This window comes from Emys orbicularis, chromosome 4, assembly GCF_028017835.1.
Source record: "Emys orbicularis isolate rEmyOrb1 chromosome 4, rEmyOrb1.hap1, whole genome shotgun sequence".
Classification (NCBI taxonomy): domain Eukaryota; kingdom Metazoa; phylum Chordata; order Testudines; family Emydidae; genus Emys; species Emys orbicularis.
Genome location: NC_088686.1, coordinates 156,738,695 through 156,753,231, shown reverse-complemented (window position 1 = coordinate 156,753,231; position 14,537 = coordinate 156,738,695). Strand labels below are relative to the sequence as shown.

At 44.2% G+C, this 14,537-nt stretch overlaps 2 protein-coding genes and 1 pseudogene across 2 annotated transcripts; all 3 read left to right on the top strand.

The window, feature by feature from the left end:
• Nucleotides 1-14,537, top strand: part of LOC135877972 (up-regulator of cell proliferation-like) — a 778,396-nt pseudogene that overhangs the window by 44,354 nt on the left and 719,505 nt on the right.
• Nucleotides 4,692-5,630, top strand: LOC135877447 (olfactory receptor 5AR1-like). Its single transcript, XM_065402882.1, has one exon. It carries the CDS (start codon nt 4,692-4,694, stop codon nt 5,628-5,630), a length of 939 nt encoding a protein of 312 aa, XP_065258954.1.
• Nucleotides 6,409-10,502, top strand: LOC135877115 (olfactory receptor 5W2-like). The gene is made up of 2 exons (XM_065402462.1): nt 6,409-6,434; nt 9,581-10,502. Exons 1-2 carry the CDS (start codon nt 6,409-6,411, stop codon nt 10,500-10,502), a joined length of 948 nt encoding a protein of 315 aa, XP_065258534.1.

Here is a 14,537-nt window from a genome sequence, read left to right as displayed (position 1 = left end):
TAGAAGAACTCTGAAAGGAGAGATTGAGAGCAACCCAGACTGGAATAGCACATCACTCAGTGCCTGGGATGCTTTCTGGAAATGCAGGAAATACAAGTGCATAGTGTGACAGGTTCGGTCACAAAGACCCCTGTTGGGACTGTCACCTGATGTGCTGAAATTACCTCTGATCCCATTTTCCCTGCCACCCTGGGCCTACAGAACTCTGCCTTGTTGAGCCAGACACGCTAGCCTGCTGAAACACAGACCAAGGGTCTGGGCCATGGCCGGAAAGCTGCAGATCTAGACTGAAACCAGCTCAACAGGAGACCTGTCTCCAGCATGCAGACATCCAGCTCCCAACGGGATCTAAACCCCAAATAAATCCATTTTACTCTGTATAAAGCTTATACAGGGTAAAATGATAAATGTTCACCATCCATATCACTGCAAGAGAGATATGCACAACTGTTTGCCCCACCAAGGTAACAATTACTTAAACTGAGTTTATAAATAAATAAAAGTGATTTTATTAAGTATAAAAAGTAGGATTTAAGTGGTTTTAAGTAGTAACAGACACAACAAACTAAGTCACAAAGCAAAAAAAAAAAAAAAAAAAAAAGGCTAAGCTTAATACACTCAGTAATCAGTTACAAATGTTATCTTCTCACCCCAGTTGTTATTTCAGGTAAAATCTTTCTCAGGTCAGATGCCTTTTCTGACCTGGGTCCAGCCTGTTCTCACCCACCCCTGTGGTTACAGTCCTTTTGTTTCCAGGTGCTTGCAGGTATCTCTGTGGGGTGGGGAGGCCGTCTCTTAAGCCAGTTGAAGACACTCATTGTTTGCTTCTCCCACTTTATATAGAACTTCCCTAAGGTGGAAAACCTTTGTTTGGAATTCCACCCCCGTCTGGAAAAGTAGCAGCTTCAAGATGGAGCTCAGTATGAGATGACATGGTCACATGTCACTGTAAGACCGCAGTCTCCATTCTTCCTCAGTTGGCCCACATGTACACAGGAAGGCTTGCAGGTAAACAGAGCCATTCACAGTTCAGTGATTCTGAAGCACCCTTAATGGCCTCCACTTAATATGTCTCCATCAGTAATACAAGTTTATATCTTATTCTCCAAACTGCAAACATTGAAATAGTCCATGCAAACAAATGGGATGAACACACTTAGTAGATTATAACCTTTATAATGGTATGTTACATGGGGCATTTAGCATAAATCATATTCCAATTATGTCATATTCAGAAGCATATTTTCATAAAGCATATGGAGTGCAGTGTCACACATAGCTTTGCCCAGCACTGGACAGAAGGGGGAATTGAACCTGGATCTCCCACCTCACAGGTGAAGACCCCAACTATTGGGCTGAAAATTACAAAGGGAAGGACCATCACCACCTCTTACGGTGACCGTCTTGCGACCAGCACCTAAATCCTCCCCCTGCACACACACATTGTTTTGGGACAAAGCTATTAGGAGTATTTGTAACGTATTTGTGAGTAGTTTCAGGTCAGTCCAAACGGTATTGTTGTCGACAATGAATTATTAGTCCAGAAGAAATTCACCCATTTCTAGACACCTTTGTGTCCCAATGCGGGGAAATACTTAAGGAGACATTTGGAGACGTGACCAACAAATAAATGCTGTGACTGCCGGGAACAGATGTCCCTCCTTCCCAGCCCCAGCTCGGTGGCTGTCGTGGTGCAGGAGAGAGAGACAGCTCTCCCCAAACAAATGCTAAAAAGTAAAGGAAATCACTTCTCCTGACAAGTGATTTGTTTGGGGAGAGGTATTGGAAACCATTAAGGTCAGACCTTTGCTATCTGGTATAGTTTTGGCTTTTCACAGTACTCCCATTGACTCTTAAGTAGCAAGCAGCACTAGGTTTGGTGGGGGTACTAGGTGTTTTGTAGGATAAAGACCTTATTTGCAAGCTCTTTGAAATAGGGATCTCTCTGCAAACTCCAAAGCCATGTGTTAATGTCCTGCACGGCGTGTAAAAACGTAATGAGTCAGTCTACTCTGAGTTTTTAACTTGGTGACACACACAATGTGAAACCAGGAGAACTTTTCCTGTTTCTACAGGGCTCTGTTGCATTTGCACTGCCTGGGTCCTAAACACTCGTTTAAAATACCCATCATCAACCACTTGATGTTTTACTTCCCTTCATATTTTCAGTGTTGTCACTTATTTGTTTGTGGCTTTGTTTTGCTATCTGTGTCGCTTTATTACTTATTTTTACTGTTCTGTGTGTGTGAAGTATTAATGAAATTAAGAGCTGACATTCCAGAGAAATTGTATAATCCCGAGTGAATGCCTTTTACTCTCCTTTCCACTATCAGAAACTATAGTATTAATGTTTGCAGAGAGAGCATTTCTAGTTGACTCATTCATTTCTTTAGCATCTTCAAGCTGAGCTCTGTGTGCAGATAATATGTATGCAAGGGGGATAGTTTCGTGAAGTCCGTAGCATGCTAGTGTTCTCGCAGATGCTTCGTTTTTTGAGAGCAGTTTCCCCTGAAGATATTGTGGTCTATGGTAGGAGTAGGTTATTTAATTGGGCCTCTGGTGTATATTTGTATGCTTTCACTTAATGACCATAATGACTTTGATTTATTTATATACCTGTTTTCAGTATGCCCCATTTTACTGTGTTTACTAGCTTGAGTTGTTAGAAAGGATGATAAAATACATGTACTCCAAGGGCAGTGTTGATTTTCTTCTCATATTAAATAAGCATCTTTAAACAAGGGATAGTTACCAAGATGCTCTGCTTAACATTCTTTTTTCTTCTTCCTCCATACCTATGAACATTTAAAAATATACATTATATCTAGGTTTAGTATGCACAATAAACGGCCTCAATATTGGTGCTGCACATAACAACATTCAATATGCACATGGATGGAAAAAATTAGAGGGAACACTGGCCATTTCCAGCTTTACAGAGAAACACCAAATTAACAATGGAGGGCAGATGGCTGTGGTCTCCTCCTGAGCTCCTCTGGTCATCATGTGGTCTCCATCGAGCACAATGCGTGAACCTATCCTTCCTACTTTGGGGAGTAACCTAGCAAGGGAAGGACATAGGATACCATCGTGATTGGCGTGCGATAGATAGATAGATAGATAGATAGATAGATAGATAGATAGATTAGATAGATAGATAGATAGATAGATGATCTGTAATACTCTTACAGGTTTTACATTCCACCTATTGGGGCCAGGACAATGAGGTGATTCTGAAACAATTAGTATGTTTCAGCTGTATCTAACTTTCTGTTCCTTTGCTTCCAAACTTGTTTCTCAGGTTGATTGAAAATTTAAATAGAAAAGGTTTTTGGATGGGAAATTGGATTTTCCATTCAACAATTTTTTTCGTGAAATTATCTTTTCCCTGGAAATTATCAGATTTCCATCAAAAAAGCCAAACTCCCCTCCTCTCCAAACCATGGCTGTGGGACTCTGGTGATGTTCCAGGGCAGTTCAGCAAGAGGAGAGACCATCATGCATCATGGGGGATATAGTCCAGCCTGGGAGCCTGGCCCATGGAACAGATTGGTGGTGTGTGGTATTAGATGCAACCCAGTGGTATTTCCAAGCCGAAATGTTAAGTTTTCAGCCAAAAGCTTTCAGTCTCCACAAACAAATCCCCTTTGTAGATCAGCTCTAAGTAGTACCCAACTTGCACTGAAAACAGCAGGATGAAATCTACCCCTAACCTCATACTCCGTAACTCTGGTAGAAATTGCATCATTTAATAACACAGTTGGAAAGAGTGGGCGAAATTAATCCCCGGGGCATGAGTTACACCAAGGGTGGCTTTGGTTCACTGAGCACATTAATTAGGTTCTGTTTCTCTCTGAGCTCAGGAATTCCCAGTTGCTTCAGGGATCATGTCCCATAGATCACAAATCTCAGTATAAAACTTCCCGAATGCGACAAACTGGCAGTTTCTATCGATGAGGAAACACCAACACATCTCTCTCTCTCTTCTAAGCAGGTACGTGCGATTGTCCAGTATCAGAGTCACACACACACACACAGACATTTGGTGATCAGCAGGTATTGAATTCAAGACCTCCAGCACTAAAAGCCTCAGCCCCAAATCCTACCCCTTCAGCTAAAGGAGCAACCTCCTTGGTTGGAAAAAATAGGCAATTACATAGTCACTGAAGCCAGTGCTTTCCATTATGTCTCTGGGTTTTCATACAGGCTACAGTAAATGCCAAAAAGCTTAATTAGCACAGTAAGGAAGTGTTACCCCTAACCGACATGCCAAGCCACAGAGCTTACCCTGCCCAAAAAGGGTAGAAAGATTGACACTCCTTTGGTCTCACCCCTTCTCTAGCTAACAAATAATCTCTTCAGAGTGAGATGATTTTCACCCTGATACTCATACAGCAGAGACAGAAGTCACATCTTGCTGCTCGGATTAGTAAACAGGAGTGTTAGTGTGTGGGGAATGATTAACCTGTGTGTCATTGTATTTATGCAGTGTGTATTTTATTGAACAACTGGAATGAGCAGCTGTGAACATCTGGCTCTGTGGATTAAGCCCTTCCCTGAGCGGGTACCCATGTCCATTTAGAAACTGATATCCATTTATCATCACTTACTTCACTACAGAGAAGAGACAGGTTTTCCGCACCATCCACCTGCCCACATCTCTGTAGCTGTCTGAGCTCTGTTCAGAGGAGATGGAAAAGGGAAATCACTCGGAGGCGACTGAGTTCATTCTCTCAGGACTGACAGATCGTCCAGAGCTGCAGGTTCCCCTGTTTGTGCTGTTCCTACTGATTTATGGTATCACCCTGGTGGGGAATGGGGGGATGATCTTGTTAATCACCATTGATCCCCGACTCCACACCCCAATGTACTTTTTCCTCAGTAATTTGTCTTTCTGTGACCTCTGCTTTTCCTCGATGATTTCCCCTAAGATGCTGTTGAATTTCTTAGCCGAGAAGAAAAGCATTTCTTACACTGCCTGCACTGTGCAAATGTATCTCTTTGTCTCTTTTGCAGATGTTGAGTGCCTCTTGCTGGCTGTGATGGCATATGACCGTTATGTGGCCATCTGTAAGCCACTGCTCTACACGTTCACCATGTCCAGGCAGCTTTGTAAAGGGCTGGTGGCTGGGGTATATGCTGTGGGCGTGATAGATTCAATGATACACACGTTTTGTACACTTCATTTGTCATTCTGCAGCGCCAACATCATCAATCATTTCTTCTGTGATATCCCCCAATTGCTGGTGCTTTCCTGCTCTGACACCCGCATCAATGAGATTGTGATGTTTGCCTTCATTGGCTGTATTGTAGTGAGCAGCTTTGTGACTGTCCTCCTCTCCTATGTCTATATCATCTCCACCATCCTGCAGATCCGCTCCGCCGAGGGCCGACACAAATCCTTCTCCACCTGCACTTTCCACTTGATCGCTGTGGTCCTGTTTTATGGCATCCAACTTTTCATGTATTTACGTCCCATCTCCAGCTATTCCATGGACACAAATAAAGTGGCCTCAGTGTTTTACACACTGGTGATCCCCATGTTGAACCCCCTCATCTACAGCCTTAGGAACACGGAGGTGAAGGACGCCCTGAGGAAAGCAATGAAGAAACTCCTAACCAATTCCTGAAACTGTTTAACTTAGTACTCGTTTAGTGATGGGGAGTGGAAACAGGTGAATTCAATTCCCAGCCCATTGCAATGTAATTTCACAGAACCCATAATAGTATTGTTCATTATTGTATTCTTGTTATTATTAATTTGTTTGTATTCCAACAAGGCCTGCAGGCCCCAACTAAGATCGGGGCTTTATTAGGGTATTGCCCCAGCAAAATTCCAGGAGGCACCTGTTGCACATGTGTGAATATCTGTGATGTGCTTTGAAAGCATAGAGCTATTTGTATTGGGAAGGAAGCAGGGGGCATCAAATCTATCTCCCTCTGCTTTGTAGTGGGTTTGGTTTCATTATGCAGTTGCAAGTATGAAGTGTGTGATTTCTATGGCTGAAGCAAAGGGAGTTTGCACACCCTCCTGATACTCTGCAGCCCTTTATGTCCTCTGTGGGGTTGTTGTTGAGATGGATACAAACCAGGTGACAATGCATGTGGAGGAGAAAGGTGATTTCCATCAAAATGGCCTTTATTTTAAGTTAAGGGAGCAACCAAACAAATAAGAACAAGGGTAATATTTCCAAAAGAGAGCATGGTGTGTGTGCATCCTCTGTGAGAATCTGCACTGAACTGAATACAAAATAATATGGAAAGGGTGAGTTTTCTCTACCATATAAATTAAACAGAAAGAAAAAGTCATGTCAGATACTAGATGTATATACCACATCAGCAGGTTAGCTGTGAGTTCTTACTCTTAGTTCTGTTGGAAAGTATTATGGACTCTGAAGAATAGGGGTTATGGAAATTGTTCAGCTCTGGTTACTGTGAGTGAGAAATGGATAGAGCTGGGCCAACAGCTGATTTTCGAGTTCATGGGTGGTTACAAAAAATTGAAAAACAAATTCAGTTCAACCTGAAACAAATCTGAAAATTCCCTAAATGCTTGGCAAATATAAAACATTGACAAAAATTTCCTTTTGGGTCGAAGGAAATATTTAGCATGACCAGAAATGGAACATTTCCTTTCCTTCCTGGATACTTTTCCATGTAAAAGCAGAGATAATGTAGGGCCAGACTGACAAAATGGATGGAAGAGGCGGTAATGGCGCTGCGTCCCTTGTAGACTTTAACCCAGTGATTAGATCACTCCTGTGGGATGTGGGAAATCCAGGTCAATTCCCCCTCTGTCTGATGGGGAGAAGCAATTTGAAAGTGGGTCTCCCACATTGCCGGTCAGTGCCCTGGCGACTCGGTTCTATTCTGTCCTGCATCGTTCTCAGGACTGGTCTATGCTACTGCTGTAAGTTGATCTCAGTTACGCTACTTCAAGTTGACTAAGTTGGTCTGACTTACAGCGGTGTCCACACCGTGCTATATCACCGGGAGAGTTACGTAACTGAAGTAGTGTAACATAGATCAGCCAACAGCGTTAGTGTAGCCCGGCCCTGAGAAAGATCCATGATGGAACATAGTCTCTGAGAGAGGTGGAGTACAGACTTCCGCAGGTGAGACCTCTCCCATTGACTTAACATGTCTGCCCCAGGCTTACTTGATCAACACCATTTCATCTATCGCAGTAGTCCCGATTTAGCCAGTAGCGTAGATATGGCCTCATTCTCTCCCATTGAAGCTGTTGCATTTTGGATAAAACACAGGAAGAATCACAGGGCCAGAAAGAGAGAATGACTCTATACACTGGTAGTTTGGGGCACTGACATGCTCAACTTCATGTCTCTGTTCCGAGGGTTATTTAATTTGTTATCCACTGTAGAACAACTTTGAAAGAAGAGATCGAGAGGAACCCAGATTGGAATAGCACACCACTCAGTGGCTGGGATGCTTTCTGTAAATACAGGAAATCCAAGTGCACATCTTTGCCCAGCACTCGACAGAAGGGGGAATTGAACCAGGATCTCCCACCTCACAGGTGAACACCACAACTATTGAGCTAAAAATTACAAAGAGAGGGAGCATCACCACCTCCTACCCGTGGCTGCTTTGCGGCCCGCACCTAAATCCTCCCCCCACACACATGCATTGTTTTGGGAAAAGGCTATTAGAAGACTTTGTAACACATCTGTGAAGAGTTTCAGGTCAACCCCAACTGCATTGTTTTTCACAATAAATTATTAGTCCAGAAGAAATTTACCCATTTCTACACACTTTCATGTGCCAATGCTGGGAAATTACTTAAAGAGACTTTTGGAGAGGTGACCAACACATGAAGTGGAATACATTCACCTCAGTTTTGTATCATATTCAAAAGACCTCATGGGCGAGACAGTGATCCAGACCAGCTGCTGCTCTGGCCCTCTGTGTTCCATTTCCACAAGGAGAGACACGGCAATAACATTAATTGCATGTGCTGTGCACACCTGTTGTCCTGGGAGCAAAGATGCTCCAGGGAACAAATCTCAAAGTCATCCCAGGAAGCAGCTCCAGCGGTATTAAGGGTAATGTGGGTGTGGTTAGCAAACAGGGAAAGATTAAACTCTAAGTCTGATTTTAGGGTTCTGAGCAGGTACTGCTTCCATCCTCAACTAATTGTAAGTGAAGGGAGGAAAAACAAAGAGGTACCACCATGTCATGTGTGTGCATGTGGTGGGGGGTACAGTGGAGCTGAATGTCAAGTGTAGGCAGGTTTGTGTCCCTTGCCCTACCCAGTGCTCAGACAAGCATCCCCCCTCCTCCCAGTGCAGGGCTCCCTCTGAGACCATAGATTAATAGGACTGGAGGGGACCTTGAGAGGTCATCTATTCCAGTCCTCTGTACTCATGGCAGGACTAAGTATTACCTAGACCATCCCGGACGGGTGTTTGTCTAACCTGCTGTTAAAAATCTCCAACAGTGGAGATTCCACAACCTTCCGGGACAAGTTATTCCAGTGCTTAACCACCCTCACTCTTGGGATGTTTTTCCTAATGTCCAACCTAAAGCACCCTTGCTGCAATTGAAGTCCATCAGTTCTTGTCCTATCCTTTCCCCCACCCCCGCCCCCATTGCTTTGCAGTTTTACTCCTAAACTCTGTTTTAAGGACTATAAATTCTAGGAAATAAATAAAATTAACAAAAGAATTGGGAGGGAGCTGTGACATACCAGGGTCCAACCCAGACTAAGCAACAGCTGTGTCACCTGCAACCTTGCAATGCCTTGCTGAAGTGGCTTCCAACTGGTCCACAAACAAACAAATCACAACCTGAGCATGTGTGTGTAAATGCAGTCTGGGCAGGAATAGTTGGGTTACACTCAGGCTCTCACCACCCTTGGTTATACTGCAGGGTGACTCCAACACACTCCCCAGTCTTCAATTTCCCTCCAGAAACGTACGTCCTGTGCTGCCCAGTCCTCTCCTGGACAATGCAAGCTACATTGTCCATTATTTCTTTCGTAGCACTAATATGTATGCAACTTAGTTTCTCAGACACTTTTATTTAAACACACTGGATTAGATACAACAATAAAGCAAAGTTTATTGACTACTAAAATAGATTTTAAGTGAATACAAATAAGGAGGCATAGAAGTAAGACATGGCTACAAGAAAAATAAAGCTAGAATTCAACTTGTACCTAAGTTAGCAAATGATGTGAAATTCAAAGCAAATGTTTCCTCACCACATGCTTTCAGCAGTCTTATTAACCAAACTTCTTAGACCAGGACCCCTCCATAGTCCAATGGCTGCATCAATTATCCTTCAGATGCAATGAATCAATGGGCAGGCAGAGAGAGGGGGGGTGTGTGCCTTGGGATGTCTGACCCCTACTTTTTATAGTCCTATTCCCCCTTTGAGAACCATTTCCACCTGGTTACCGGAAGAGAAAATCTCTATGTAGAAGGATGTTCCCTGCTGTTTTTCCTCACCTTTTTGGGCTTTGTTTGTTTCCCTATTCTATACCCTTTTCCATTTCTATGTTTGAGACAGACCAGTTTGCCAGCCTCAGTTTGGAACATGTATTAATAACATGATACAGTGCAATCTTATCACTTAACATACATTATCATTATACAGATCGTCCGGAGCTGCAGGTCCCCCTGTTTGGGGTGTTCCTAGTGGTTTATGCTATCACCCTAGTGGGAAATGGGGGGATGATCTTCTTAATCACCACTGATCCCCGACTCCACACCCCCATGTACTTTTTCCTCAGTAATTTGTCTTTCTGTGACCTCTGCTATTCCTCAATAATTTCCCCTCAGATGCTGCAAAATTTCTTAACTGAGAGGAAAAGCATTTCTTACACTGCCTGCGCTGTGCAACTGTATCTCTCAATTATTTTTGCAGATATTGAGTGCCTGTTGCTGGCTGTGATGGCATATGACCGTTATGTGGCCATCTCTAACCTGCTGCTCTATACAGTCACCATGTCCAGGCAGCTTTGTAAACAGCTAGTGGCTGGGGTGTACGCTGTGGGGTTGGTGGATTCAATGATATATACGTGTTTTACATTTTGCCTGTCATTCTGCAGCTCCAACATCATCAATCATTTCTTCTGTGACATCCTCCCACTGCTGGCGCTCTCCTGCTCTGACACCCGCATCAATGAGATTGTGATGTTTGTTTTTATGAGCTGCATTATAGTGAGCATCTTTGTGACTGTCCTCCTCTCCTATGTCTATATCATCTCCACCATCCTGCAGATCCGCTCCGCCGAGGGCAGGCGCAAAGCCTTCTCCACCTGCACTTTCCACTTGACTGTTGTGGCCCTGTATTTTGGCACCCTCCTCTTCATGTATTTACGTCCCACCTCCAGCTATTTCATGGACACAGACAAAGTGGCCTCAGTGTTTTACACGCTGGTGATCCCCATGTTGAACCCCCTCATCTACAGCCTGAGGAACACGGAGGTGAAGGATGCCCTGAGGAAAGCAATGAATAAACTCCTAACCAATTCTTGAATCTGTTTAACTTAATACTTATTTAGTAATCGGGAGTGGAAACAGGTGAATTCAATTCCCAGCCCATTGCAATTTAATTTTGCAGAGCCCGTGGGAGTACTGTTCATTATTGTATTGTTATTATTTTTAATTTGTTTGTATTCCAACAAGGACTGCAGGCCCCAAATGAGATCAGTGGACAAAATAAGGGAAGAATCACAGGTCCAGAAAGAGAGATTGATTCTATAAGCTGGTGGCTAGGGGCACCCAACTGAAGGGTGAGATGCTCAACTTCATGTCTCTGTTCCAATGGTTATTTAATTAGTTATCCACTGTAGAAGAACTTTGAAAGGAGAGATTTAGAGCAGCCCAGACTGGAATAGCACAGCACTCAGGGGCTGGGATGCTTTCTGGAAATGCAGGAAACCCAAGTGCATAGTGTGATGGGTTCGGTCCCAGAGACCCCCATTGGGACTGTCAACTGATGTGCTGAAAGTACCTCTGATCCCATTTTCCCTGCCAGCCTGGACCTCCAGAACCCTGCCTTGTTGAGCCAGACATGCTAGCCAGCTGCAACACAGACCCAGGGTCTCGGCCATGACCCCAAAGCTGCAGATCTAGACTGAAACCAGCTCAGCAGGAGACCTGTCTCCAGCACGGTGACACCCAGCTCCCAATGGGATCTGAACCCCAAATAAATCCATTTTACTCTGTATAAAGCTTATGCAGGGTAAATGATAAATGTTCACCATCTATATCACTGCAAGAGAGATATGCACAACTGTTTGCCCCCCAAGGTAACAATTACTTAGACTGAGTTTATAAATAAACAAAAGTGATTTTATTAACTATAAAAAGAAGCATTTAAGTGGTTTTAAGTAGTAACAGACAGAACAAAGTAAATCACAAAGTAAAATAAAGCAAAACATGCAAGGCGAAGCTTAATACACTCAGAAATCAATTACTAATGTTAACTTCTCACCCCAGTTGTTACTTCAGGTAAAATCCTTCTCAGGTCAGATAGAAAAGACTGGACTCAGGTCAGAAAAGGTCACCCACCCCTGTGGTTACACTCCTTTTGTTTCCAGGTGCTTGCAGGTATCTCTGTGGGGTGGGGAGGCCGTCTCTTCAGCCAGCTGAAGACACTCATTGTTTGCTTCTCCCACTTTATATAGAACTTCCTTAAGGTGGAAAACCTTTGTTTGGAACCCCCCCCCCAAAAAAATACCATCTTCAAGATGGATTTCAGTATCAGGTGGCATGGTCACATGTCACTTTAAGACCCCAGTCTCCATTCTTCCTGAGTTGGCCCACACATACACAGGAAGGCTTGCAGGTAAACAGCCATTCAGAGTTCATTGTTTCTGAAGCACCCTTAATGGCCTCCACTTAATATGTCTCCATCAGTGATACACGCTTATATCTTATTCTCCTAACTCCAGACATAGAAATAATCCATGCAAAGAAATAGGATGAACACACTTTGTAGACTATGATTCAGCATCTGCAGAAATGCTGCAGAGATCTTCAGTGTTAACCACCAGTTTAGGGAATACCCTCCTTTTTGCAGCCTGCCCTGCCCTTGGCATTTTCAGTGAGGACTGCCCCAGGCACCTCCGGGTCACGGGAGGCACAGAAGCCAGGAAGACGAGTTATGAGCATGTCTCCTAGAGGAAGTAGGGGCATAGTGTTTCCTGGGTACAGACCTGACGTGACAGATTTGGGAGTTTGTGAATACAGAGATTGCTGGCTGTTGGTTGTTTCTACTGGTGTTCAGGGAAGCAGGACTTTGCGTCCATTCTTTGTAACCCCTCCCCCATGGATTATACCAAAGAACGTAGCTGACTTGTGTCATTTTTCCTCCTAATACAATCAACCCTGCAATGCCTCACAGCTTTGCACCACTAAGGAGAAGGGGGCACCCACATGCCCTGGAGCACTGATAATACCAGCCAAGCCTGCACCCCCATGGGGGATAATTTCTGCTACCACAGTGAAGAAGGGAAGAGTCATCACTGGGCCTGCCATGGATCTCCTTGTGGGGAGGTGATGACCACAATGTCCTTTTGCATCTGCAGCCATGGATCAGTGCATGGGCCCATCCCTGTGGTGACCTCACCCTTTCACGTCAATCAAACACTACTGTCAGTCAGCACCACACCTTTGGTGTTACTGGGATATTTTCTAGGTTGGTGGCTGTGACATACCAGGGTCCAACCCAGACTAATCAGTAGCTGTGTCACACCTGCCTGCAACCTGGCAATGCCTTGTTGAACGGGCTTCCACCTGGGTCACTCACAAACAACCGTCTAGCAGGCAAATCACACCCTGAGCGTGTGTGTGTAACTGCAGCCTGGCCAGGAATAGCTGAGTTACACTCAGGCTCTCACCACCCTTGGTGATACTGCAGGGTGACCCCAACACATTCCCGAGTCTTTGATTTCCCTCCAGAAATGTACGTCCTGTGCTGCCCAGTCCTCTCCTGGACAATACAAGTTACAGTGTCCGTTATTTCTTTAACAGCACTAATATGCATGCAACTTAGCTTCTCAGACACTTTTATTTAAACACACTGGAGTCGATAAAACAACCCCCCAACAAAGTTTATTGACTACAAAGATAGATTTTAAGTGAGTGCAAATAAGGAGGCATAGAAGTCAGACATGGTTACAAAAAAAAAAAAAAGCTACAATGCAACTTGTGCCTAAGTTAACAAATAAGGTGAAATTCAAAGCAAACGTTTCCTCAGCACATGCTTTCAGCAGTCTTACTGACCAAACTTCTTAGGTCAGGACCCCTCTCCCAGTCCAATGGCTGCTTCCTTTATCCCTTCAGATGCGGTGAATCAGTGGGCAGAGGCAGAGATAGAGAGAGAGAGTGAGCGGTGCTTTCAGATGTTTGCCCCTTCTTTTTATAGTCCTATATCCGCTTTGAGAAACATTTTCACCTGGTACCAGAAGACAAAATGTCTATGTAGAAGGATGTTCCCTGCTGCTTTTTCCTCACCTTTTTGGTCTTCCTTTGTTTCCCTTCCTGCTTGATGACTCTGGTTACTCTTTAGATAGAAAATTAAGCAGAGCACACATTTCTTTGTTTAAGACAGACCAGTTTGCCAGCCTGAGTTTGGACCATGTATTAATAACCTGATACAGTGTCATCTTATAACTTCACGCACAGTAACTCCTCACTTAACATTGTAGTTATGTTCCTGAAAAATGCAACTTTAATTCTTATGAGGAAATTGAATTCGCTTAACATCGTTTTGCTAAATGTAAATGGGGTGGTTAGGTTCCACGGAATTTTTTTTTTTTGCCAGACAAAAGGCATTATATACATTTAAAAAAAATTTAACAAGCAATTTAATACAGGTATAAGTTTTTAAAGAAACAGTTTAATACTACAACCATCATTGCTGAATATGAAGCAATGGGAGGAGCCCCCGCCTAACCCCACACAGGCACAGCCCAGTGGCACTGCAGACAATGAGGCAGGCAAGGAGCCTGAAGGTCCCGTAGGTAGGAGAAGCAAGTTGCAGAGCAGCAGCGGCAGCTTCCCCTACTGTGGAAGCACCAGGGGCTTAACCCTCGGCCCACCCACTCCACCCCTTCCCCCAAGACCCCACCCTTAAGCCGCCTCCTCTCCCCCACCTCCTTCCCCTTTACTCCGCATGCCGCATCCTCGCTCCTCCCCCTCCCTCCCCTGCCTCCTAAATGCCGCAAATCAGCTGATTGCTGTGGGCAGGACGGGGGAGGAGAAGGGGGAAGGCGCTGATCCATGCAGTCCATCGGTGGGAGGCACTGCAGGGGCGTAGGGGAGCTGATAGGGGGGCTGCCAGCTGTGGACAAAGCAGGCAGCCAAACAACGTTATAGCGAAACATTGCACAACTTAAAACGAGCAGGTTCTGTAATGGAGTGGGAAAGTAAGATCGAAACAACGTTAAGCAAGAGGACGTTAAGTGGAGAGTTACTGTACATAATCAAAAATATTGTATTAATATTTGCAAAGAGAGCATGACTATTTCTACTTGACTCATAGCTTTATTTAGCATCTTAAAG